Raw genomic sequence first — 25990 nt, 5'->3', positions numbered from 1 at the left:
TGTCTTGTGGGAGGAGGCGGCTATGGATTTCAGGGAGACACTGAGCAAGATGTGGTCTTTAACTCCCATCTTTGGACACAGTGAGTATTCGTGAATCCTGTTCTGCAATAGCTCAGTGAAATCTGATAACCTGCGTCATTTTCATCAAAGGCTGGAGAGTGGGCCTCTGTTTAGTTCTGTGCCCGTGGGGCAGGGGTCTAGCTGATGGAGGAGTTACTGTTTATAGAACTCTTACTACGTGCCACGTGTGTCATGAGGCAGCACAAATGGTTAAAAACATGGACTCTGGAGCCAGATTTAAGTGGGTTCAAATCTCAGGTCTCTTTTTTTCATGTGTGGCCTTGGGGACATTACAAATTTCTTCTGCCCCTTCATCTCAACTGTAAAATGAGAATAAGGATAGTACCACCTTGTAAGTCTTATTTTGATGATTCACTTGTTAATAAAGCATGTAAAATGGTGCCTGGCACATCATAAATATTTCCTGCTCTTATCATTTTCAATTCAGAATAGTCTCAATTTAACTTCATTTTATAGGTGAAGAACCTGAGATGTATTAAAATTAAATAACATCTAATTAGTGATACTTTGGGGAAGTCTGAGCACTTGCTCCTGTTACGTTACGTAGAGCATTAAGTCATCTTGTCTACACTCTGTGTATCTAGCATGCTGTCTCCTTTGATCCCAATAACAACCCCCCGATGTAAGAGGTAGACCAGATATCATTACCAGTTCATGACTGAAGAAACCAAAGCTCACAGAAGTTACTTGAGATGCATACATGTGGCAGAGTCAGGAGTCAGTTCGGATCTTGTGATGTGTCTTCTAGGACACTGCCAGAAAGTTCTAGCATATTCAAGCATATCGAACTTGCTAAGTCATAATAATTGCTTCTCTAACATTTCCACACTCTGTCACTTTATCCCAATTTGCTTCATAATTACCTTGAAGGTGATTTTCCTTGTGTCCCCTATTTTAGTACACAGTTTGGAACCAAACATGATGTGATGCATTTCACGTACTTGCTACCCTCTTGAAGAACATCTTAAGTCCTTGGAATTACTAATGACTGTAGATGGAAATCAGTAAGCTAGTGCTTTCTGGCAGGGTGAGTTGTTCCCTCAGAGGGCTGTGTTGCCCTTGGACTTGTAAGAGCAGCTGAGTAACTGTATGAGCCTAGAGCACTGGGGCCTCTTCTGCCTGGGATTCCTGTAGCCCCTTCCCACTGCCTAGGGCATCACAGTGAGATTTGGTCACAGCAAAGAGGAGGAATGGTCCAGAGTGGTCCCCATCAGAAGAACTGCCACTTTTCCCTGCATCAGACATCAGCTGAGATCACAGACTGCAGATGACTTCCTACTGGAACCCCTATATCTACCCCCCTTGGTGCCAACCCTTCCACTGTCCCTCCATGGATGCCTGCTGTCTGATATCCTAGCATGGCTCATGAATTTTGCCCTGAGCAATAAGGAATGATCTGTGATGGTGGGAAAACCCTAGAACAGAGGCCTGACTTCTTAGTGCAGCTGCTCACCCAATCTGCCCCCTACAACCCCCCCCCAACACACACACACACACACACACACACACACACACACACACACTCCCCCAGACTCTCCTTTGCAGGTGTGCCCTCTGGGGAGCTGTGGCAGATATACCACCTTCATATGCTCAAAGTCCTTTACTTCTTGTTCTAAGTAAATAGGAACAAGTAAAAAGTTATTTTTTTTAAAACTAGATATCCTAGGAATCTTCCCAGACTTTAGTTGAAGTCCTCTGGAGGAGGTGCCAAAGTCTGTCATATCATCAAGCCTCCAAAGGTGTTTAAACACCTTCTGTGGTCAGTGGCCTTGGACCTGGGGAAGGAGAGATAAGCTGTGGGAGATTTTCTTTTAGTTCCTTTCTACACTTCCCCCTTCAACCAAGAAGACTAAATGACCTGTGTCTCCAGTGCTTAGAATAGAACCTGGCCCATGGTAGATATTTGTTGAATGAATGCTCTTTCAGGTAGGATTTACCAACTAATAGATCACTGTATCCTAAACTTTTTCTTAGACCTGGAACGTCGTTGTTAGAGGAATATCTATGTGTTGGTTTGGGCGGCCGGGGAGGGGGGCGGGGAGGGGCATGGAAGTCTTTAAGAAGGACTAGTTGCATTATATCATGAATCCGTTGGGAATGGTTATTTATAGTAATAATTATAAAAAGATGCAGGGTTCGGGGAGCCTGGGTGGCTCAGTGGGTTAAGCGTCTGTCTCTTGGTTTCAGCTCAGGTGATGATGTCACGGTTTGTGACTTCGAGCTCCACATCAGGCTCCATGCTGATGGTGTAGAGCCTGCCTGGGAATATCATTCTCTCTCTCTCTTCCCCTCCTGCCCACTCTCAAAATAAATAAATAAACTTAAAAAAAAAAAAAAAAAAGATTCCGGGTTCTTCAGGGTATTTGAGTATCACTTCATTCACAGTCCTGTCTGTGCATGTCTCTTGTGAATTGACCTCCACAGCGTAACGCAGCAAACTGCTGTGGCACTTATGCTATCTTATCATTACACTCCCTGCGAGCAGCCACCTCCCAGTGACCAGACCCTTGTCCCCTGCAGGTCTACCATCTTGCAGCAGCAGTTCAATCGGACTGGAAAGGTGGAACACAGCTCCGTGGCACTGCCCGCCGTGATGCGCTCAGGCTCCAGTGGGCCCGAGACCTTCAACGTCGGCAGCATGCCCTCCCCGCAACAGCAGGTCATGGTTGGGCAGATGCACCGAGGCCACATGCCCCCGCTGGTGAGACTTCCCCCACGCTTGCCCTGCGCGTCAGTGCGCCACCTCTGATGTGCGGGGGGGGGGGGGGGGGGCGGACACCAGCCCTGGCGATAGCTTGTGTGTGTCATCGTGTTCTCACTAACTCCCATCTGAGCCATGGCTCTTCAGCTGTGCTGTCCTGATGCCTGACTCCCCGGTGCTCCTGTTAAACCAGATGCTTCGGGGCCTCTGGGGGGCTCAGTCGGTGAAGCGTCCAACTCTTGATTTCAGCTCAGGTCATGATGTCATGGTTCATGAGATGGACTGGCATGGGGCTGTGCGCTGATGGCCTGGAGCCTGCTTGGGATTCTCTCTCTCTCTCTCTGTCTCTCTGTCTCTCTGTCTCTCTCTCTCCGTCTCTCTCTCTCTCTCTCTCTCAAATAAATAGAAAGGAAGGAAGGAGGGAAGGAGGGAAGGAGGTGGGTTAGTAACTCCCTGATCACAGGTGTCCTCTGGGGCTGGAGAACAGCCATGACCTCTCCACATGACTGGTGATTCAGAGCTATAGAACCCTGGTTCCCTGCCTTCACAGCATCAAGCTGCTAACTAGCCCAGGTACCCCTTAGAAGGTCTTAGAAATAGACCAGGTCTGTAGTGATCCACACTTTGCCCTGAGTGAATTGTTGCTTCTTCTCCTGCTGCTGGTCTGGTCTGCCTTCTCAAGGAATCATGTGCTTCTGGGGAAGAACTTGTTAAGAGCTGAAAAGCCTATAAGCTCAGAAGAAATTTGACTCTGAAGAAGCCCGTTGACTATGGGTTTTGGGTGGAATCTGTCCTTATTTACTAAGAACAGTTCTGTGTGTAATGTGTGTTTCCTATGTTTGAGATCTTTTGTCCTCAGTACTCAGAGTTGGGTAGCTTCCCTGCAAGAATTCTTTCTGGGCTTTTTGTCACCTAATTAAGCTCCACACGCTCCTGATCACAACCTCTGTATTGCAAACACCCATATCAAGCATTCCGTTGATACAATCAGCCCCTTGCTTGAAATGGGACGCGGTTGGGGTTGTTGAGACCCACCGTGAGCCACTCTCTCTTGAGCCCAGAGTTCAGTGTGGCCTTGTTTTGTATAAAGGGTAGTGTCAGTTCCAGCAGCCAAGGTATGACTGCCCTGTGGTCATCTGCCTTTGCAGACCTCGGCCCAGCAGGCTCTCATGGGGACTATCAACACAAGCATGCACGCTGTCCAGCAGGCCCAGGATGACCTCAGCGAGCTGGATTCACTGCCACCCCTAGGCCAGGATATGGTGAGTATTGTTCGTGGTTGTCAGTTCCGTGTCTCTGCCCTGGCAAAAAAGCTGGGTGTTGCATTCTGTTTGCATTCACCTCCAATAAGGGGAAGTAGAAACCTAGGGTTTGGTTTTTTTTTGCTTTTTTGTTTTCACTATATTGAGGCTTTGTAGTGGGGTGGTACCCACAGGAAGAGAATCGTGGGGCCAAGAACTTGAACTCTGGAATCAAGTGCTCTGGGCTCAAATCCCAGCTCCACTGCTAGTGTCTATGTGAATCCAGGCAACTAAGTCTCTCTAAGCCTCCGTTTTGTCATACATGCACGGGGTCCTTGTGAAGACGTGGTAATCCCGTCGTGTGTGGCATTCTTAGCACACTACCTAACACACTGAGCTCAACAAGTATTAGCTGTTAGGTCAGTGCTTCTCAGACGTTAGCCTGCATCAGTCACCTGGAAAGGCTTGTTAAAACACATTGCTGCGCTCCATGTCTTTTTTTTCTCACTCAGTAGGTCTGGGGAAGGGCCTGAGGCTTTGCATTTGCAACAAGTCCTCAGGTGCTCTGCTGCTCTCTGAGGACTGTGCTTCCAGAGCCACTGCCTTAGTGTTCAGCTTTTCAGTAGGGCGGGGTAAATAGCTGCCTTTCTGTAGGTGCTGCTGCACGAAATTCTCTGGCCTGTCCCTACTCAAATGGTGGCCCATGGACCAGTGGCATTGGCAGTACGTAAGATCTCTTGAGAGGTGTGGAATCTGGGGCCTTATCCCAACCCTCTGAATCAGGAAACTCATGTTAGTGGAGGTCCCAGCTGTTTGATGTGCACATGAAAGTTGCTGAAGGACTAGCACTGCCATTCTCTGCCCTGCTTTGCATATTCCAGTTATCTGTAGGAGCTTAAAGTTGGTTCAGACTTGAGCTTTGAGGCTAAAGGCTGAGGCCCAAATCAATCCATGTCATTGAGGGCGGGGCCTGCTTTTTTCATCTCCCCAGGTGGTTCTAATGGGCAGTCATGACTGAAAACCACCGAGTTAGGACTGACAGGGCCATCATAGCCCAGAGCCAAGTGCACTATTTAGCCTCGCGTTGGCCAGCAAGCATAACTGCCCTCTAAGTCCTTCCTGCGCACTGTGTTTTCTCACTTGCATACTTGTATACCTGCAGGTGCAATTGTACTCAGTGTTTTGTCTCCCAAGTACCTGAGATCATTAAACATTTTGCAAGGGGAAACTCCAGACTAAAAATACATAAGGCAGACACCCTTCCATATCCAGCACTATTGTGAGATAGTTTTAAAATATTTGGACTTGGGGCACCTGGGTGGTTCTGTCTCTTAAGCCTCTGACTTTGGTGCGGGTCATGATCTCACGGTTTGTGCTTTGGATCCTGTCTCCCTCGCTCTCTGCCCCTCCCATGCTGACACCCTCTCAAAACAACACAATTTTTTTTTAAATGTAAAATATTTGGACTTAACATTGTTGCTTTACCAATTTTTAAAGAACTAGTATACAAAAAAATATTAGTGCTAGACATATCCTAAATCTTGATGAATATTTTGGGAATGTTTTGGGAAGCAAGTCAGCATCTGATGTTACCACAGGGTCATCCTTATGAATGTAAACGATCATTTATTGGCTAACCTCAGAAATGCCAGGAAATAGAGAATTTGCTATTTATAGCTTCCAGTGAACATAAAGTCGAAGATCTGGAAAGGTTTTTAAAGACCATTGAATTCCTACAGTAGAAGAAACAGGAGGCACAGGACATAGATGCTGTTTGCCCAAGGTCATGTCTCTTGTTAGTGTTAGAACTGGGTCTAGAATAGAGGTCTTAACCCACCAACCCCCAGGTCCTTCCAGGACAGGTATTGCATCTACACCCCATTCATGTTGTTAATAAAAGACAAATTTTCTGCTGACAGAGAACACCCGTGAGCTGAAGTACCCTAATTGTCACCCTGCTCGCTAAAAGTGTAGGTGGAAATTATCAACAATTGTTCGTGCTGATGTGCAATATTATCACGAGACATTAATTATTCTTATTTTTTACTGAATTTACCTAAATAAAACCATGTAGAATTTTTCTAAGATCCTAAAAGCTAAAGAGAAAGCAGTGGAAGAAACCTGGAGAACTCCCATGCCATCCAGCATCAGTGAATGAGCAAGAGGCCTGTGAAGGGCATGGCTGACTTCTAGGCCTCTTTGGTGCCAGCCCAGTAACCAGAGTATAGACAAAATCTTGGTATTGTTTTATAGCGTGACCTCTCTGGTGTCCTGAGCAATCCCATGCCTATAGTGACTGTGTCATGTACTTGTCTGCTTTTGCAGGCGTCCCGGGTATGGGTTCAGAATAAAGTCGATGAATCCAAACACGAAATCCACTCCCAGGTCGATGCGATCACAGCTGGAACAGCTTCAGTAGTTAACCTCACTGCCGGTAAGTCTCTGAGGGCTTTGTGAGGCGGTTTGCTTCTTAAAAAAAGGACTCTTCTTTGATTGAAACAACAGATTTTCATATAATGAGAGGCTGGTCTATTTTTAGGCACACTGAGTGCTTCAGGCAGTTCTTTGCACTGACCCAGGAGAAAGGTGGGGAACATCTCATTCCTTTCCATAGATATCATGCATCCTTCAAAAAGCACTTACATAGCTCTCCTCCTTGTTCATCAGCATGATGGACGTGCCTCAAAGTGTATGGAGACTAGTGTCTCCCTTCTGGGGCTTACAGTCTAAAACTGGCTTTGGATGAATAGACCCATCACGTGTGCCTCCTTCTGTCTTGTGGCACAGCGTGACTCCCACCTTGCGCTGTCAGGTGAGAGCCCAGAAATGTCTCGGCCTCATGATGCAGCATTTCAATGCTTCAGGAACAGAACTGACCGGCCTAAGCTGCTGACACGGACCTAACGGAAAGGGCCATGGGATGCCAAGACCTGGGGACTATGCCAGTGCTCGTGCTCAGTATTTCAGCTTAGGAGGCCTTGGGGCAAAAGATTTGGGAGAGGCAGCACCTCGGAGACAGGAAGCCATGTGTCTCCCTGTTTGCATCCAGCTTTGTGTCCGACTCCTGCACAGTGCGGGCTGATGCCATCGCCCATCTGGGCTCTCCTCACCCTTCACCACCCTCCCTTCTCTGTCCCAGGTGACCCTGCAGACACCGACTACACAGCAGTGGGATGTGCAATCACCACCATTTCTTCCAACCTGACGGAGATGTCCAAGGGCGTGAAGCTTTTGGCAGCCTTGATGGACGACGAAGTGGGCAGTGGGGAGGACTTGCTCAGAGCCGCGAGGACCCTCGCGGGGGCAGTGTCAGACTTGCTTAAAGCTGTGCAGCCTACTTCTGGAGAGGTGAGCTCCTGGGGCACACGGTCACCCAGGTCCTGGGTGGCAGGTGCCACCTTGAGTGCTACAGGGCTGTTGCTCCCTGAGCTGTTCCTTCCATCTTGATGGGGCATGCTACCAAACTGTGGGGCTTAGAGTTGGTGAACTGGGTATGGAATCTGTAGTTCAGCTTTTGGGATTGGTTGAGCTCTTAGTAGGAAATTTCCCTTTCCCCTCACCCCGGGGTACTTGATCAGATACAACTTCAGAAGCTAACACATATGGTCAATACACATTTAAAGGGGATTCAAGTTTGTGCCCTAATTTCCGTAAAGTGCCTATCACCTCCCTACCCACCGAGCAAAACTCATTGATTGAACATTTCAAGTCTGTCTACCTGTTGCTGGTTTATAAGACATCAGGCCCTTCCTTGCACAGATTGTACCAGGGTATTTAGGTCTCCCATCTGGCAGATGGTCTGAGACTCTCTTGTAGGTGAGCCAATCCTGAGGGGTTAGCTGTCTGATGGCACTTTCGAGGAACTGCGTTTTCATTCCAACCAGTGTGTGCTCTTTGTTGTAGCCTCGACAGACAGTTTTGACTGCTGCTGGAAGCATCGGACAAGCCAGTGGGGATCTTCTGAGACAGATCGGAGAGAATGAGACTGATGAGCGATTCCAAGTAAGATATCTGCAACCCATAATTTTGGAAAGGAGTCTAAGCGATGGTCTAGACCCAAATGGGGAGAATGTGTGAAAAACCAGATCTTCAGTGGGCTGTCAAGAATAATTTTGAGATGGCTTACGTTGGGAATGAGGTCACTGTTAATTTTTTTAAAGAAATTTTTAACTAAAAAACTCCTTTCACTTACGTATCCCGCATCATCACTGTAAAGCATTTACTTAGCTATTCTTGCTAGTCTGGATGCCGGGCGTTCATTAAACACAAAAGCGGAGGGAATAATGTCCTGAACTCCCTTGTGTCTGCCATCCAACCTCTGTAATCATCAACTCATGGCCAGGCTTGTTTCATCTTCTGGGAGTGGTTTTTAAGTAAATGAGCCCAGAGTCGCCATGGGAGGGAGAGTGTGGACTCCCATACACTGCACTCACAGGTAGCTTTGGTGCCCCCCCTCTTTGTATCCAGAGGTGGGTCTGTTGTCTGTGTCATAGCCCAAACCAGCATGACGGGAAAGCCTTTTTTTTTTTTTTTTTGTCACTCTTGTTCAATACCAAGGATATGTGCTGTTTGTCCTCTGGTGCACAGCTGTAGCCACTGTTGGCAGCTGGCTTGATGTGCTGCCAGCTCAGACTGGAGCTCAGCTTGTCTGCCTCTGTTTCCAGCCACCACAGATGAGGGGAGCTTCGGGCTACGATGAGCTGGGCTTCTCACATACTCGTGGGCACATGCCCTCCATGCCTTTCTCCTTCTCTGACGTCCTTATTTTGAGTAGTACATAACTCCATTCTGTTGAAACCTAATGGTTCAAGCCCAGTTTCTCTGGAAGAGACCCTATTCCAAATCCTATGTCAGGTTTACTGTCAGGGAATTACACAGCATTCAGAGGAAAAAGATCATTCAGCTTTACAGTAGCGTTCAAGTTTCTTAATTCACGAGTGCCAATTCAGCTTGCCATTTCATCCGGAACTACCAAACTGCATCTACATAAGATGCATCGGTTACACTAAGACAGGGTTGTACATGTTGGGATACATGGAATGTGTACCTGCATCCGTACATGTAGCTGTCTCCTACTTTGCACATAGTTGCGATGCTGGGACCATAGGACTCATTCATGTTCTATCTACAATGCAATAAGACAGTCAGTGCTTAAACACTGAAGTCATGCTGGAGGGTGAGACCCATAATGGGTGGTAACAGTATTCTTGGAAGCCATTTCTAGGCTGGGATGGCCAGTAACGATTTAACTTGAAAGAGAATTTACTCCAGACCACATAAATATATCCCACTAAATTCAAGCAAACACCCTATCCTGCCTTGGCCTTGGCTAAACCCCCCAACTGCGCTTGTCTTGGGCATTGATTGTTTTATTAGCACAGGTAATTCTTGGTAGGCAGGGACCTACTTAGGAATTGGGTAAGTATGACATTCAGCTGTTGGTGTACTAGGCTTAATTATCTTGAGGTGGTCAACTTTCTTTCCTCAAAAATATTACTGCTTTCCCCAGAGTGTTTGGCAAGGTGGAGAAGCAAGTCACAGTTCTTCCTGAGATCTTTCATGCATCCTAGTATTGTTGAAGGCTTTCTCTCTTTTCTTTCTCTCTTTGACAGACTGTTACACTGTCATGTATAAATGCCAACTCTGCTCCCTGTCGTTTGTTTCTATTTAGAGGTGCTAGGAAAGCAGGTTCATGTTCACAGTAAGGTCCTGCAGACTTTCTTAACAGTGAAAGGCCTTACTTTACTGCTTTCCATTTCTGTAAGGTCTCTAGGCAAACATCAGTGTAGTAAGGTGATCCTGTAACCTCTTGGAGTTAGGAGTAGCCCCTGGCTTTCTGACATTGGATTTCTTATGCACTATTTTTCTGATTCTTGAGATCTTATCTCAGAGCTTTTCTTGGGTTCTCAATGTACTGCATGTTCCCAGAGTTAACAAAGATTTATTTTACACGGGCTACATAATAGGGGTCTTGTTGAAAGGTTTGACAAAGGCCTTGTCAGCAACTGTAGCTGTAGTATCACGTTCTTTTTCTAACTGTACTTTTTTTGGACAAAATTAATAGGAAGAACAGGATTTCTTTAAATGAGTCTAACAAAGCCCTTTAGAACAATCGTGAGCCTACATGACCAAATCTTGGTCCCTGTGTGAAAAGACGAATTCATATCAAGCGAAAGAATACTGTGACCTACTTTGGAAAGATTTTTTTTTTTAATCTTGTGAATAATTTGTGACATTCAAGTTGAGTGTGCACTGAGCATTGAAATAGGTGCTCAAGAACTGTAACTTAGGCCATGTTGGGAGCAATTTCCAAAAGTTATGTGGCCAACAAGTGCCAGTCAGATCCCAAAAGCATCTTCACTTTTTGGCACCTCAGGCCTTGCTTTTTCCTTGGACATTCAACAAACCTTTTAAAAAAAGAAAGATAGAGACTGAACTAAACTGTTCCTTTAAGATTGTTTGTTTTTGTCCATTTAAAATCTGCGTATGTGGTCATTTTATGGGTTTCTGATTTGCCTGGATAGCATGTAGTTTTTGCTCTGTGTAAAATTGTACAGGGTGAACACCCCTTTCAGTATATCTTCCTGTAAAACGTCTTCTTGTAAAGACTCTTTGGGTGCCCTTTGCATTCAGAATCAACAGTGCTTTTCATTATCTGATGAATTAATAAAGACTACTGACCACATTTCCTCTGGGAGAAAGCCTGGACATGTTCATTCAAAATAAAAATGGCTCATATATTTGGGATATGTTTGGGAAGGCATTTCCAAACCAAATAAACAACCTTCACTATTCAAAGAAAAGAAGCAAATTAAATGTAACAGTGATTATTCTTCAGGCCACACAGATGGGTGACAAATCTGGTGGGCTGAATCAAAGGATTCTCCACCCTGCAGACAGAGTGCCTTTTTGTTGAGTTGAAGCATGAACTGATACAGAAAGGCTCAAAGCTCCTTGCATCTTCAGTGAGGTCGTAGCTTATAGCTAGTTTATTTATGTAGGCTCCCTTTCCACTTTTCATAATAATTTAATCCCTGTCCAGAAGACTACGGAACACTGAGAATAACTTACGTTCAGAGCACTCCTTGGCTCTTGAGCTGTAGGTAATGTCTGTGCATGTCCAACATTGCCCTCTGGAGGCAGAGATGTGGCTGAATTTTTGATAGTAGCTTGGATCTTTGTGCAAAATGGAAATCCAAATGATAAATTTTTGCGTGACAGCAGGGCATGATGACTTGGAGGCCATGAATTCTATCCTTCCTACAGTATGTTGTATTTATGGCATCTGGATAGATTTCCAGCTTTTCCTGATCTCCTGCATCAATCACATATTCAAGAGACTTAAGACTTTTGGTGTTGAAGTACATGAATGTGAATCAGTGGTTAAAATACAAACTCTCCCCTCAAATCAACCTATTCTAGATTTAAATCTTTGTTCCTTAATGCATAGGAGACTGTGTAGCTAGGATGCAAGTCTCTTTCTTGAATTACATCTAAGGTAAGTTGACATTTCAGAAAAATAAATGGAAAGAATATTCTCATGAAGTACTGGAAAAAAAAAAAGTTCAAATGGAATGTTAATAAAATGTTTCATCAGACACCGCATTTTATTTCTAGGCTGTGAAGGGTGATAAAAATAAAAAGTAAATGCCTGTTTTTTTGTTTTTTTAATTCTCTTTCTAAATAGGACGTTTTAATGAGTTTGGCCAAAGCTGTAGCCAATGCTGCCGCCATGTTGGTATTAAAGGCGAAGAATGTCGCCCAAGTAGCTGAAGACACGGTCCTACAGAACAGGGTGATTGCCGCTGCCACCCAATGTGCCCTTTCTACCTCTCAGCTGGTGGCGTGCGCCAAGGTAAGCCAACTGGCACCCCTGGCCCTTTCTTCAAAGTGTCACGTGCTCTCGTTTGCCCCCAGTCACTGGGGGAAAACAGGCAGAATTTGTTTAAACTGTCTGAGGCTTAGAGCTTGCTTAGGTGTTGTCTCCAAGGTGACACGACAGGATTTTGGCAATAACTGCCCAATTGTGCTTTCATCCCAAGTTCTTTCCCCAAGTCCTCAGGCACTGGGACATCTCAGTGTCTCATTGCCATTTCTACTTGAAAACTGCCATGTGTCCCCCTTGAAATTCTCAGTGTGTCATGTTTACACCTGCACACCAAGGATTCTTGCATTGTACAAGAAGGCAGTACAGTGTCACGAATGGGTTTGTAAATAACGTGCACATCTGGGGGAGCCCTTTTGCACTGCACAGTGCAAGAGTGACGGTAATCAGGATTGAGTTCATTGTTGTCACTCACGATGTGCACACTCCGGGTGTTAAACTTCACCTCGTTCAGCATATCATCCCCAGTTTACGGAAGGGAAACTGAGGCCTCTAAGGCTTCGTAAGTAGCTTGCGGCCACAGGAATCATTAAGTGGTAGAACTGGGGTTATCTCAGGCCTGTCTGCTTTCACGTATCCTTTCGGCACCATTGCGTGTTGATGCGTCAGAAGATGGGATGTGTCCATTTCTCAACTTGATGACCTATCGTATTCTATAGATCCGTGACTGGCTTAGCCCGCCATTTCCTGTCCTCTGGTGGGATTTGCAGTGTCAGGCAGATGTGTTGATGGTATCGCTCCTACTTCCCTTGTACACTGTTAAAGTACCCACAGAAAAACAGACAGAATCCCCCTGTTCTTTAAAGTACCGTGAGGTACAGAGTTGCAGGTACCTCTGGAAAAGAAATACAATCCTGCTAGTCTTGTTATCCTAAGTCAGAGGACTCAACCTAGAGGTTCCTAAAAGGAGAAGCTATGCCATAAACACCAGAAATTTCTCTCTGTGGAAGTAGCTCGTACTATAGTTACGTATCACCAGTGAAGATAACAATTGTTGGGCATCAAAAACCACCAAGATAGGGTGAAATTGTCAGGTAGAAGAAATCTCAGTGATGGTACACTTTAAACCCTGGTGCTCTGAGTAAGGACCCAAGGCCCCGAGCAGGAAGGGCCTCGGTGAAAATGCTAGTGCGAGGCGGGGACTGAGAGCTGACCCTCGGTGCCCAGGACCTGCTCCTATCTCCCTCTAGGTGGTGAGCCCCACCATCAGCTCCCCCGTATGCCAGGAGCAGCTGATCGAAGCAGGGAAGCTCGTGGACCGCTCGGTGGAGAACTGTGTCCGTGCCTGCCAGGCTGCCACCGACGACAGCGAGCTCCTGAAGCAGGTCAGCGCGGCGGCCAGCGTGGTCAGCCAGGCCCTGCACGATCTCCTGCAGCACGTGCGACAGTTTGCCAGCCGAGGCGAGCCCATCGGCCGCTACGACCAGGCCACCGACACCATCATGTGTGTCACCGAGAGCATCTTCAGCTCCATGGGAGATGCTGGTGAGGGGCAATGCTTGGGTGGACGGGTCAGCTTGGGGTTCCCCGATGGTCCTCATTGTAACAAGAAAGGTGACGGTCACCTGGCAAGGGCAAGGTGTCATGAGCTTCTGTCGGAGACTTCGTCCCTGAGCCTGGGAGAAAGATGGAAGTCTCCCGGTTTGCCCATCCATAGCAGCCCTTAGAGAGTTAATTAGGCTTTTTAGCAAATTCTTAGCAAATTCCTTTTGGTCAAAAACCTCCATGTTGGATTTGGCCTGGTAAAATCAAGGTAGCCACAGGAGGAGATAAGCCTGAAGCTTGGAAGGAAAAATGTATTCTGCTCACAAGTCCCAAAGAGAAAGCTACCACATGCCTGCAGGGTCACAGGGGTTTGGTCACAAGGGTTTGGTCAGGTTGCAGAAGACAGGAGTGAGGGGAGGAGCTTAAGCTCTATTCTTTTTTGGGATTTTGATTGGGAAGGCAGGGCAGGGGAAACTGCTTGGGGCAGCTTAGTTTGAAAATCTTCAGCAGGTTCTGTGCTTTACAGGTGATCCTCAGTTGCCTGGCATCGGGCCATAGGATGATTGAGGCCAGGGATATTGCCTCCAGGAGGGTACTGGCCAGATAGAGGGGAAGTGGTTCTAAGCTAAGGTCAGTTTGCATATCAAAGGCGTGCTCCTGGCTGGACTTTTGCTATCTCTAAGAATTGGCTAGCCTTCAGAAAGGCAGTGTCTCTCTAGCCAGCAAGGTTTCTTTAAGATGTCAAATATCAGGATGTACAAAAAATTTAAAAATATGTACCTTTCAGTCTATTAGTTGAAAGGTAAGTCTCCTGAGATCCAGCCCATCCCTATCCCATCTAAATCTCCAGATTTGGCAACTCACTGATTTCTGTTTTACGTTTCCAGAAATTTTCAATCTTCCTACAGTCACATGTTTGTGTGTGTTTGCACGCATGTGCGCATAGTGCTATCTTTGTTTTCATATAAATGAAATTACATTATTTATACTCTTAAACCTTTTTCTTTTAATGTGTCTTACAGATCTTTTTCATGTTGAGCTATACACTCATCTTTTTAATGGCAGCATAATATTCTACTGAATGGAATTCTAGGATAATTAATTTATGATCTTGAAGCACATCTAGGTGGTTTCCAAGTTTTTTGGTTTGCTTCTTAGTTTTGCTTTAACAAAAATATTATTACAATAACTATTTTTATAAAAGTATCTTGGTTTACTTTTGGGGATCTATGTAATTAGTGGAACTTCTGAGCCAATATATACGTACGATTTTTTTTTTACATATGGACTTGCCTTCCAGAAAGGTTCTACACTTTGTGACCCTGCCGGTAGTTTGTAAGATGTTTGTTTCCCTACTTCCTTGTCAGCACAGAGCCATATTTTATAGCAACTATTAGAAACAAACAAAAACTTGAACTTTTCTGTATCTTCCTTATGTGATTTAAGAAAATGGGAGTACTCTACACGATTTGGATTTTGTTGTTGTTGTTTGTTGTCTTTCTTTTTTAATAGATGTTTTATTTTGGAATATTTTCACATCTACAGGAAAAAAGTAGAGGTAATGCAGAAAGTTCTTATATACCTTCCCAATTGCCCTCATTTTTAGCATCTTCCCAGGGCACCCATGGCACATTTGTCCTAACTAGATTAGCTTTGGTGCATAACTGTTAACTACGGACATTATTCAGGTTTCACCAGTTTTTCCACTCATGCCCTTTTATTGTCCCAGGATCCAATCCATGATACCTTGAATGTAGCACATTTTGATTTTTTATGAAAGCTTTGTTTCCCCCTTAATGTTACAGTGGTGCGGCATCCTTCTCAAATGACCTTTGTGAGAGGAAAAATTCCCTTACATTCGAGTAGTTTTATTTTAAATGTTTACTCTTACATCCTTCCTACTTCTAAAGTAGATTTCAGTAAAATCACGGTACAGTAAAACCAAACAACTACTAATAACAAGATCAAAAGTGGTGCCTGGAAGAAAAGAGTGAGCAAACAGAAAATTGATAGGGAAAACTCAGCCAAGACAAATCTTAGCAATTGAGCATGAATCTGGGGTCTGTGCTTCTTATTAGTGAGAGCCAAATGACACAGATACAGGGGATCTTGTGATACTATTCATCTGGAGTTAGGTAACATACAAATTCTTTCAAAGTTTAAAGATAATTTTTTGCCATTATGCAGAATTTAAGGAGTTTTGGGTCAGTGATTCTTGAGCTAAATGATATTCACTAGATAAATATTTATTAAATCACATAACAAATCCACATAATTTTGTTCCCTGCCTTCTGTTTGTAAAGAGTTCCTCCTTGCTTAGTTGCGTCCTATTTACCCCTCTCTGTTCAAGATGGAACTTGGATGGGTTTGGGGTACACGATCCTAGTAGCCATGGGGAGTATTTTCAGTCCTGGGTCTAAGGACATAAGCCTTGCTTAGGACAGGAACTTGTGGTCTCCTTCTTTCTGTCCCTCTTGCTAGAAGAGTGGAGACTGGACTGTGTGCTGCTTTTGAGCTTTAGAAAGCAGACAAACAGATGGCATCCTCAATTCCATCCCGTAGGTGAAATGGTGCGCCAGGCCCGGGTCCTGGCCCAAGCCACCTCAGACCTTGTCAACGCCATGAGGTCAGATGCGGAAGCTGAAATCGACATGGAGAATTCAAAGAAGCTCCTGGCAGCAGCAAAACTCTTGGCTGATTCCACTGCTCGCATGGTGGAAGCTGCAAAGGTATTATGTTGGATCTGTTCTATTGAAAAGTGAACATTATTAAGAGTTAGGATTTGGAAGGTGCCCTGAAGATAAAGAATGGCCAGCTGAGTGTGCATTTTTGTTGTTTAAAACCTATATGGTTTTGTAACATTTAACCTTGTTCCAGTGGGAATGGAGAAGGGCATGGGACACGAGAATAACAGTCTTTAAGGGGAGCAGGGCTGACTCAGCTGTAGCCAACACAGTTCCTGCTTAGTGCGCACTCTCTCGCCATTGGGTTATCGCCATCGGCTTATTGCAAATGGTGGTGAATTTCAACTTGAGATCTTGAACAGCAGATTCACTTAGGCCTGTTTTTTGCCCGCAACCTTAGTATTACTTTGCCCTCCATTTGACTTCTCAACTAAACTGTCAAGATTTTACATAGTAGAGTGCTTCCTGCCTCACTGTTCTTCAAATGCCAGTAGCAGTCTTGAATGTTATATAACAGCTTGAATGAAGAGTTAAGAGTCAGCTTTTCTGCTTTTTGACGGTAATGCATTAGCATGATGCTTCTAAAAGCCAGTGATTCTTATCCCAGGGCTCTGTTTCAGAGCCCCCTCCCCCCTTCCCTGCTCCGCCCTGCCCATGAAACATTACAATGGAACGTGTCTCCATTCCACCCCTCCTGATTCACAAGGTCACTGGTGGGACTGTGCAAGTATGTTCCACAAGGGATTCTGATGCCTCCCTCTAGGTGAGAACTGTATTAAATGGATAAGGCTGTATTTTTCTATGTTCCTCTTTTGGTTATTAGGCAACTAGCATACGTTTTTGGTGGAAATGATAGAAAATGCATATAAATATAAACAAAATAAAAAGCATCTTCAGTTTCATACTCTCAGATAACACATTTAATGTGTTTCTATGCATGTAAGATTCATTGAAAGTCTCCACATCTTATCCTATCTCCCCAGCCTCCAATAGAATACCTTGTATGTGAATTCTTAATATGTTATGACACACAGTGAATTACGTAGACCTTCCTCGACTGACTCATCCTTGTAGTTCCTGAGGGACTGTGATTTCTTGGAGGTACCACGAATAGGATGAAGAGTAACCCAAGGAGAGGCAGCGTCTGAACTTGCTTCCTCTGTCCCCTGAGCCCTGTTTCAGCTGAGAAGTTAGGCCATCAACCATCCCTTTTAGCCAAAAATATATATGACAGTTTCGTGCAGTGGTTAATTTCTTTATGGTTTTTACAAGTTCTGCCCCTTGTATTTCTAAGTCTAAACATAGCTCTTCTTTTTTTTTTTTTTAATTTTGTTAATGTTTGTTTATTTTTGAGAGAGAGGCAGAGTATGATCGGGGGAGGGGCAGAGAGAGGGGGAGACAGAATCTGAAGCAGGCTCCAGGCTCCAAGCTGTCAGCACTGAGTCCAACACCAGGCTTGAACTTGTGAACCACGAGATCATGACCTGAGCCAAAGTCAGACACTTAACAATCTGAGCCACCCAGGAACCCCTACACATAGCTATTTTAAAGTTTATTTATTTGTTTATTTTGAGAGAGAGAGAGAGAGAAAGCAAGGATGCAAGCACGTAAGCAACTAGGGGAGTGGAGCAGAGGAAGAAAGAGAAAATCCCAAGTAGGCTCCTTGCTCATCGTGGATGCAGAACTTGATCTCAAGACCAGGATCATGATCTAGGCTGAAATCAAGAGTCAGACCCTTAAGTGACTGAGCCACCCAGGTGCCCTTAAACATAGCTATTTTAAGCAAACCTTCATGTTCACAAAAAATGATAGACTGAAAAGAACCTTAGTGTAAAATCTAATCAACCCGTGTTTTACAAAGGAGAAAATTAAAACTCAAAAAGATTTTGCCTACCATCACATACTCAAGATTGAGCCAGGGCCAGTGTGCACATTGGTTTCTAGACACACAACGCTCACCAGACCTTAATGCACCAAGTTACCAGAAATTTGTTTCTTTTAGGTATTTATTTTTAATGATTTATATCAGATGGGACAATGTTAAGTGGTTTCATAAATTCTTGTAGTTAAGTGTGGTGACTTTGTCTTCACGACACTATTTTCATCTGCTGGATTTTGTTCAAAGCTGAAGAACCTGTTATAGTTAGAGCTCCAAGAAATATATTTAATGTGTAGGAAAAAAATACATTTCATAATCAGTAACTAAGATTCCAGACCAAGATTAGTACCGCATATCTAATGTACATTCCTCATGAAAGAGACGTTGCTAAGGAAGGATCCAGATGCCCACTTGAGAGTCAAGTGCAGAAATGGTTTCCTGCTGCTCAAAATACCAAAGGAAGGCTCGCATAGGAGTGGTCTAAACACCTGATGACCAAAAGAATAAAATGATTTTCCTAAACTCGCAAAAGAAGACAAAAGTAGCTGAAACAATCTTTCACATGTGAGATGCAAAAGTAGAGGTTTTTTTAGTTACTGAAACACAAAATCAAGGCTACTTAAAGTGGTTACAGTTTGAAAGAGTGGAAGATTCCCTTTGAAGGATTGCCAGAACACTTCTGTCACAGATGTTAAAACTGTTGCAGCCAGGATGAATCCCTATTCCTTTTATAAATAGTTGAAAACAAATAAACGGGTTCTTGTAAATGGTCAATTTGGCAAGTTGGCCATTTGAAAAATGGAGACATTTGAAAATTGATTTTCAATGATTGGTGAGTTTCTTTCTGTTTCTGTCTCTGCCTTATGAGAAAATATTAACACCCTAAAGTGTTGATGAAAAGAAACTCATTCATCCCTATACATTTAGAGCCGGTCACAGAACATCCAGACTCAGAAAAATCTTGATTGCTGCTTCTCTTGCAGGTAGGAAAGGAAGGTTGGATGTGCTTTAAGTCTCGGTTGAATTAGTATGCAGTGAAGTTATATCCTCTTCCTACGTTACCTTTAGTCTTTTCCCTACTTCAGAATCCCACCCATCTAAATAAAATCCATTTTGAGGGGCCTGAGTGGCTCAGTCGGTTAAGTGTCTGACTCCCGATCTCAGGTCATGATCTCACTGTTCATGGGATCAAGCCCCACGTTGGGCGCAATGCTGAGCACTGGACCTGCTTGGGAGTCTCTCTCCCTCTGTCTCTCTGCCCCTCCTTCCTTCAAAATAAATAAACTTTAAAAATAAATAAATAAAATCCATTTGCATTTCTCAGACACTTGAACCTACAGCAACACAGGGTGGCCATGGGCTGTGCATGGTGCCTTTCTCTTGCCCTGCCATGATCAGGGGCATGGGATATCTCTCATTACTTAAGTATAGTTGAGTACCATTTCTCCTTTGCTATACTTTCCAACTCAGTCTTTCTAGGCATGGTCTTTCCTGCACAACATTTCCTTATAGTATTGGGGATGGCATTCCCAGGCTCCCTGGTCCCTCTACCCCTTCCCCTGTGTCTATACTATATTCTCAGCCTGTTCACATAAACCCAGTGCCACAAGACAGGAAAATCTTTCCATAGTGACAAGCGTCTGTCCTGCCCGTTAATATAAAATTCTCCCCGAGAGATTGGGGCACAGGGGAGATTTATGTTAACACCTTTTAAACCATGGATAGCTGACCACAAGTCAATTTACGTGGATGGCCAAGGCTATGATCTCAAGTGCTTAATTTTTACCATTGGATTTCTACTGTTTACTGGTACAGCTTTGAAACATCCCCAGTAGATTTTTTGTCGTTAGGAGATAAACATCTTTATTGTAAAGATACTGCTCGAAGCATTTGCTTTCTCTTCCAGATCTTTTGTGTTACCGGGAAAAAGTTAAATTGAAGGCATGAGTTCAGCATCTGTGGCGTGCTGTCCTCTGGACCTCTCAGAACCTCTGTTTTCTCCTTCTCAGGGGGCTGCAGCCAATCCTGAGAATGAAGACCAGCAGCAGAGACTGAGAGAAGCTGCGGAAGGTCTTCGTGTGGCAACCAACGCCGCTGCCCAGAATGCTATCAAGAAAAAAATTGTCAACAGATTGGAGGTGGGTAAAGAGGCTGGTTTCGTAGAATGTCTATTTTAGATTGCCAAGAGTTATTTGAAAGAATAACATGGGGCGCCTGGGTGGCTCAGTCGGTTGAGCATCTGACTCCATAGTGGGTCATCATCTCACAGTTTGTGAGTTCGAGCCCTGCGTAGGGCTCTGTGCTGACAGCTTGGAGCCTGTAGCCTGCTTCGGGTTCTGTGTCTCCCTGTCTCTCTGCCCCTCCCCAGCTTGCTCACGCTCTCTCACTCTCTCTCTCTCTCTCTCTCTCTCTCTCTCTCAAAAATGAACATTTAAAAAAATTTTTAAAGAAAGAATAACCAAATTAATAAGGCATTGCCCATATAAAGGAGGCTAAATCAAGATTAACGATCTAGTTTATTGGTTAAGGGACTTAGAAACAATGTGAAATGTTGGTTTAGGCACCTGGTACATTTAGGTTCAATGGCACACTAACAGTATATTCGAAAAACAACTTCAGCTCATGTTCTCAGTAAGCAAAGCCTTTTCTGAGTTGAGCATTCTTTTTTTTTTTTTTTTAATGTTTATTTATTTTTTGAGAGAGAAACAGAGCATGAGCCAGGGAGGGGCAGAGGGAGAGAAGGAGACACAGACTCCAAAGCAGGCTCCAGGCTCTAGGCTCTGAGCTGTCATCACAGAGCCCAACGTGGGGCTCAAACTCACAAACGGTGAGATCAAGACCTGAGCTGAAGCTGGATGCTTAACCGACTGAGCCAACCAGGGGCCCCTGCATTTAGCATTCTTGAATAGATTTCAATTTTTTTTTTGCAGCAGGAAATAGGAACTTTTTTCCCCTGGCGTTAAGGGTTGCCCATGTTCAGAAAGGACCTTTAGGTAAAAATTCCATACATATTTTGTCAGAGACAGTGACTCTTTCAGGACTTCCAGTAGAAAATAGAACCTTGGAAAGAGTGAAGAATGGGGATCCAGCTTCGGTGGAGAGGTGTGGATGGAGTAATAAGAAATATTTTGTCATTTTCAGAACATCCGTTTGGTGGGGGAGGTGAGGGGGGTAGGAAATAGCACTAGGTGCAAACTCTGTAAGAAAACAAGTTTCTCTCACAAAGGCATACAGGAGACTCTTACACCAAAATTTGGGAGGTTGGAGGCCAAGAACCTGCCTGTCTGAGGAATCCCTCCTTATGGTCTGGTGGATCCAGAAACAAAACCAGTCTCCTTCCAGGGGGATGGGAGCGAGCAAACCCACTTAAGTACTCTGGTGGGGAAGCCCAGGCCTTTCTGAAGGAAGGCTTCACATGGGTGGCAAGAGGAAAACCATGAACACACCAGCGTTTCTGCTGCTTGTGGGGAAGAAAATGTTTCCCCCAAAACATTTAGACTGGATGCCGCTTATCAGTGCCATCGTGGTCATGGAATTAATGGTCCCTTCTCTTTCTGAGAAAGACAAATGAACACCAGAACTTGAGCTATCAAGTGTGACTGTCTTTCTCTCTGGTCCCAGGGAACGTAAACCAATGGAGATAACAGGGCAATTGTTAGACGAGGCTCGTCAGTGGCATTCAGGAGGCAGAGTCTGGGCCTGGAGTCCTCTTTCTTCCATGCGTGCAGCTGTTCTGTGCCAGCCTCTTAATGGTAGGGCAGATATAAATGTGCGTGTGTGTGCGATGGCCCGGCTCACCTACTGTCGCTGTGTCCTCCAGGTGGCAGCTAAGCAGGCCGCAGCCGCCGCCACACAGACCATCGCCGCCTCCCAGAACGCGGCCGTGTCCAACAAGAACCCCGCCGCCCAGCAACAGCTGGTTCAGAGCTGCAAGGTGAGGTTGCAGCCGCCCGAGCACCAGATCTGCTGGAGACCCCCCTGATAGCATTACAAGGCCAAGCGCCCAGATAATTCAGTTAAGACTAATCATCTGGGCCCCTAATGCAGTTTGCTCCAGCCCCTGTGTTCCAGGTACACACACATGCACACACACACACACACACACACGCGCACACACACACATCTGGTTTTTGTCTCATAAGTGGATGCCCTCTGGAAGGAGAGTATGATGCTTTTTCCAGCATTGTCTTTCCTTTGCCTAGATTTTCTTTCTTTTCAAGAGACCGAATCAAGGAGGATCAATGACCAGGTCATTTTAGGGCTCTGCAATAGTAATGAAGCATTGAATTTCCAGAGTGCCTCTTTCCCCGTGAGAGGTGGGCCTTCAGCTTCGGTGCTTGCTGGGAGGAGAGTTTATTTCCTGCTTTGCACCGATGGCACCCTAAGGATTGATGTTACCCTGTCTGGCCTCAGTGATGATGTGCTTCGGGGCTTTCTGTTGTTTTTTTTTTTTTCTGAGACCCAGGCCTTGATGGCATGTTGACTCCAACGTACTGCAAAGGGTACAGTGAATACCTTTGTTGCCACTTCTGAGGGCCCACGGGGTCTGCTCTCCCAGGAGTCCCCTGAAAGGTGCCAGACATGACTTGGGATTGCGTAGCTATTGCCCTTGTGTTGGCAGTGTGCCTGACCGGAGTCTCCCAAAGGTCTTTGCGGTGAGCAGCGGGGGCTGGGTGGGCAGGTGTACTTGTGTTTAGGTTCTGAGAGTTGACTGCGCTCTGTCTGCTTTTTCACATCTCCTCTGTGAAACGGTTCACATGTGAGTGGTGTCGCCATTTCCACCTCAGAAATGGCTTTGCTTCTGAGAACCACCCAGAGCCCTCCACATCCTGAGTCTAGGTTCTCTGAGGCCAGCCCCTCACCAAGAAGCGAATGTACTCTGGCAGAGAAGTCTCAGCACTGGAGTAAGGCCCTGTCCTCGGGACTGTATGCAGAAAGACGGGGTTTTTCTGTGAGCCAGGCCCCCACAGAGGAGGAGAGGGTGTTTTCTGTTAGAGCCTCAATTCAGCCGCCAGCGTGGGTGAGAAAACCCTTCTTCACGAGCACTTACTCCTCATGTCCAGGAAAATACTACAGGATGAAACACCCCCCACCCCTTTTTGCGGAGACTGAAGATACTCAGTGTCTGTCTATCACTGTCAGGAAGGAAATCACTGTTTAGCAGCTTGCAGTGCAGAGGGGAGAGTGGACCAGACTACGGGAGCCAGCCATCCTCAAGAGGATCTGAGGAAAATCTCTGGGAAATATTTGTTTTAACCTTTGCTGGAATGGGTTCAAAAAAAAAAAAAAATAGGTCGCCAGACTGGGGTACACTTGGGACCTTCTTCAGCAGTAGTGGCCACTGTGTGCTATGACCTTTGAGGACCTGGTCAGTCAGATGAGGAGTGCTCACTGAGGAGAAAACCCAGAAAAGGTAGTAGGCTGGTCTCCTAGGGCATTGTGGGAAATTGTTTCTCGAAGTGGTCTCACCTCAGAAACGGCTGCTTCTTCCTCCACCCTGGGCATTGGGGTTTCCAGTTTGAGAAATGAGAGGGCTACTTAATCAAAGAAGACCCATGGTGGCAATGAAAGGTGACGGACAGAATGCATCCCTGCTAAGTGAGGAATCAAAGCACTGACCTATGCTGGCACTTGAGTAGTTCTCTGAGTTTCTTCTCGTTGGGCATTGTGACTTGGGTTTCTCTGCCTGTGAATTGTAGAGACTTTTTGATCCTTGGCTGTTAAGCTTTGTAAGTGGTCATTAGCCACATTGGTATTAGTTGCAAGTGGGCAAATGCTTTTAAGACCACCTTAGAGAGATTCGTACCGTGCCTAAATGTATGAGGAGCTGAGGGTCGAGCGTGTGTGGGAAACAGCTACCCAGAGGCACTGGGTTAGGATTCATTGTTGGTAAGGACCCAGCTAGCTTAAAAGTGCTAGCTAAATCCAAGGCTTGTGATAAGCATTGCTCACATGGGATAGCGCATCCCCCAAAACATCCATCACTGGTGTCATTTTCCACCCTGTTTTGGTAATTCGCTGTGCCGAGTGTGCTTTGTTTTAATTTTCCTTGCTTCCTATAGGCAGTGGCTGATCACATCCCTCAGCTGGTCCAGGGGGTGAGAGGAAGCCAAGCCCAAGCTGAAGACCTTAGCGCCCAGCTGGCTCTCATCATCTCCAGCCAGAATTTCCTCCAGGTAACAGGAGCATTCGCCTTGGTCACACCCAGAGTCCCCCATGGAGGTAGGAGGTGCCCTTAATCCTTAAGGAGAAGAATTACCCAGTGTCACAGCCACAGAGAAGTTTTTGCAGTAAGCAGACCTTGGAAGGCCTTCCCTTTGAATTTCCATTTTCAGGAGAGGTGGATTTAGCTTGGCAAAGCAAAATGCTAATATGCAGGGAAATTGCCCTGGGAGATAGCCCATAATCCATTTTTCTTGGGAGGCTCATCTTTATTTCTCCTCTGTGAGGGAAAACATGTAATAAGTTGCAAGTGTTGTTGAACAGCCTGGTACTAGATACAGCTCGAAGTTTGCCGGTTTCCAGAGAGTCTAATGCTATTATCCACGTACAAGGAGAAAAAAAGTGTTGAGTGCATCGTCTCTGAAGTTGTGATCTTTTCGTATGCCGATTGTATAATTAGTTAAGTGTTGGCAGTCTTTGTGGGCTAAGGGGTAGATTCATTTTAAAGAAAACAAAATGAGAAAAGTGGTGGGAAAACTCCCTCTTTACCTACTTCTTGTCTTCAAATCCCTCAGCACTTCTGTCTGCTTGTATCTCTTGAACAGTTCCAGTGATCAGGCGATGTTCTTCCCTGTCCCTTTCTAGTTGAACCTGTCACTACAGGACCCAGTGATACATCTGTTGGGTTAATTTTTCAAGTGTCATGACTCCAACATGCAGAGACAGAACGTGAAAGTTTTAATGTTATTTCCTCACGTTATACCTACATGCAGACATACATATTTTTTTTTTTTCAACGTTTTTTATTTATTTTTGGGACAGAGAGAGACAGAGCATGAACGGGGGAGGGGCAGAGAGAGAGGGAGACACAGAATCGGAAACAGGCTCCAGGCTCCGAGCCATCAGCCCAGAGCCTGACGCGGGGCTCGAACTCACGGACTGCGAGATCGTGACCTGGCTGAAGTCGGACGCTTAACCGACTGCGCCACCCAGGCGCCCCCAGACATACATATTTTATGTATACATTTTTTAATTGGGATTTATTGTGTATAGACTCTTTGATTTTTATGTTAACATTTATATTATGAGCTTTTAACATACAGCTATGGCTCTCCTTTGTTTAGCTATTTTATCACCCCTAGGCATACAGGTTGTTTTCAATTATTTGCCATCATAAACAACCGATGATAGGATAAAGGTCTTTATCTGCACTCTACCTTTGTACCCATGTTGAATTATTTCCTAAGGATAAATTCCTAGAAATAGGATTGCCAATGGCTTATGTTTATCTTTGGGACATTGAGAATTGTGACTTGGACAGGTGTTTACCTTTTCATTCAGATGGTTGGAGGGCCTGGAGCCAGTTGTATTGTCCCCACTGCGGGAAGGCTTCTAGGGTAGTATGATAGAGCCATGTAGACATGTTCCAGGGTCCACTCTATCGCCGCTCTTAGATTTCCTTTTTCTTTTGTTCTTTGAATTTTGCTATCATAGACACATCACATAGTTACAAAAATAAGGCAGAGTTAGAAATAAGTAGAAATGGGGGCAGCTAGGTGGCTCTGTTGGTTAAGTGTCTGACTTCTGCTCAGGTCATGATCTTGCCATCTGTGAGTTCGAGCCCTGTGTCAGGCTCTGTGCTGACAGCTCAGAGCCCGGAGCCTGTTTCAGATTCTGTGTCTCCCTCTCTCTGTGCCCCTACCCTGCTCGCACTCTGTCTGTTTCCCTCTCTCTCTCAGAAATAAGTAAACATTAAAAATTAAAAAAAAAAAAAAAAAAAGAAAGAAAGAAAGAAGTAGAAATAGAATTGACCAGAAAGTTGCTACATTTTCAAGTTCATTCACACGTGTTGTAAAATTGTCCTTCTGGAAG

General features: G+C 45.1%; 1 protein-coding gene across 1 annotated transcript in view; it reads left to right on the top strand.

The window, feature by feature from the left end:
• The window catches only part of TLN2 (talin 2), a 438961-nt gene that overhangs the window by 278664 nt on the left and 134307 nt on the right, over positions 1-25990 (top strand). The window contains exons 15-25 of the mRNA XM_019441905.2: positions 2602-2782; positions 3931-4044; positions 6349-6457; positions 7163-7371; positions 7927-8025; positions 11711-11878; positions 13099-13393; positions 15956-16122; positions 19966-20094; positions 21777-21890; positions 24019-24132. Of these exons, the coding sequence (XP_019297450.1) occupies positions 2602-2782; positions 3931-4044; positions 6349-6457; positions 7163-7371; positions 7927-8025; positions 11711-11878; positions 13099-13393; positions 15956-16122; positions 19966-20094; positions 21777-21890; positions 24019-24132 (1699 nt within the window). The remainder of the gene's footprint in view (positions 1-2601; positions 2783-3930; positions 4045-6348; positions 6458-7162; positions 7372-7926; positions 8026-11710; positions 11879-13098; positions 13394-15955; positions 16123-19965; positions 20095-21776; positions 21891-24018; positions 24133-25990) is intronic.

The sequence above is a fragment of the Panthera pardus genome, unplaced genomic scaffold, assembly GCF_024362965.1.
Source record: "Panthera pardus isolate Hobbes unplaced genomic scaffold, ASM2436296v1 HiC_scaffold_24, whole genome shotgun sequence".
NCBI classification, from domain to species: Eukaryota; Metazoa; Chordata; class Mammalia; order Carnivora; family Felidae; genus Panthera; species Panthera pardus.
The sequence above is the reverse complement of the archived record's forward strand: the minus strand, read 5'-3'. Positions and strand labels throughout refer to the sequence as shown.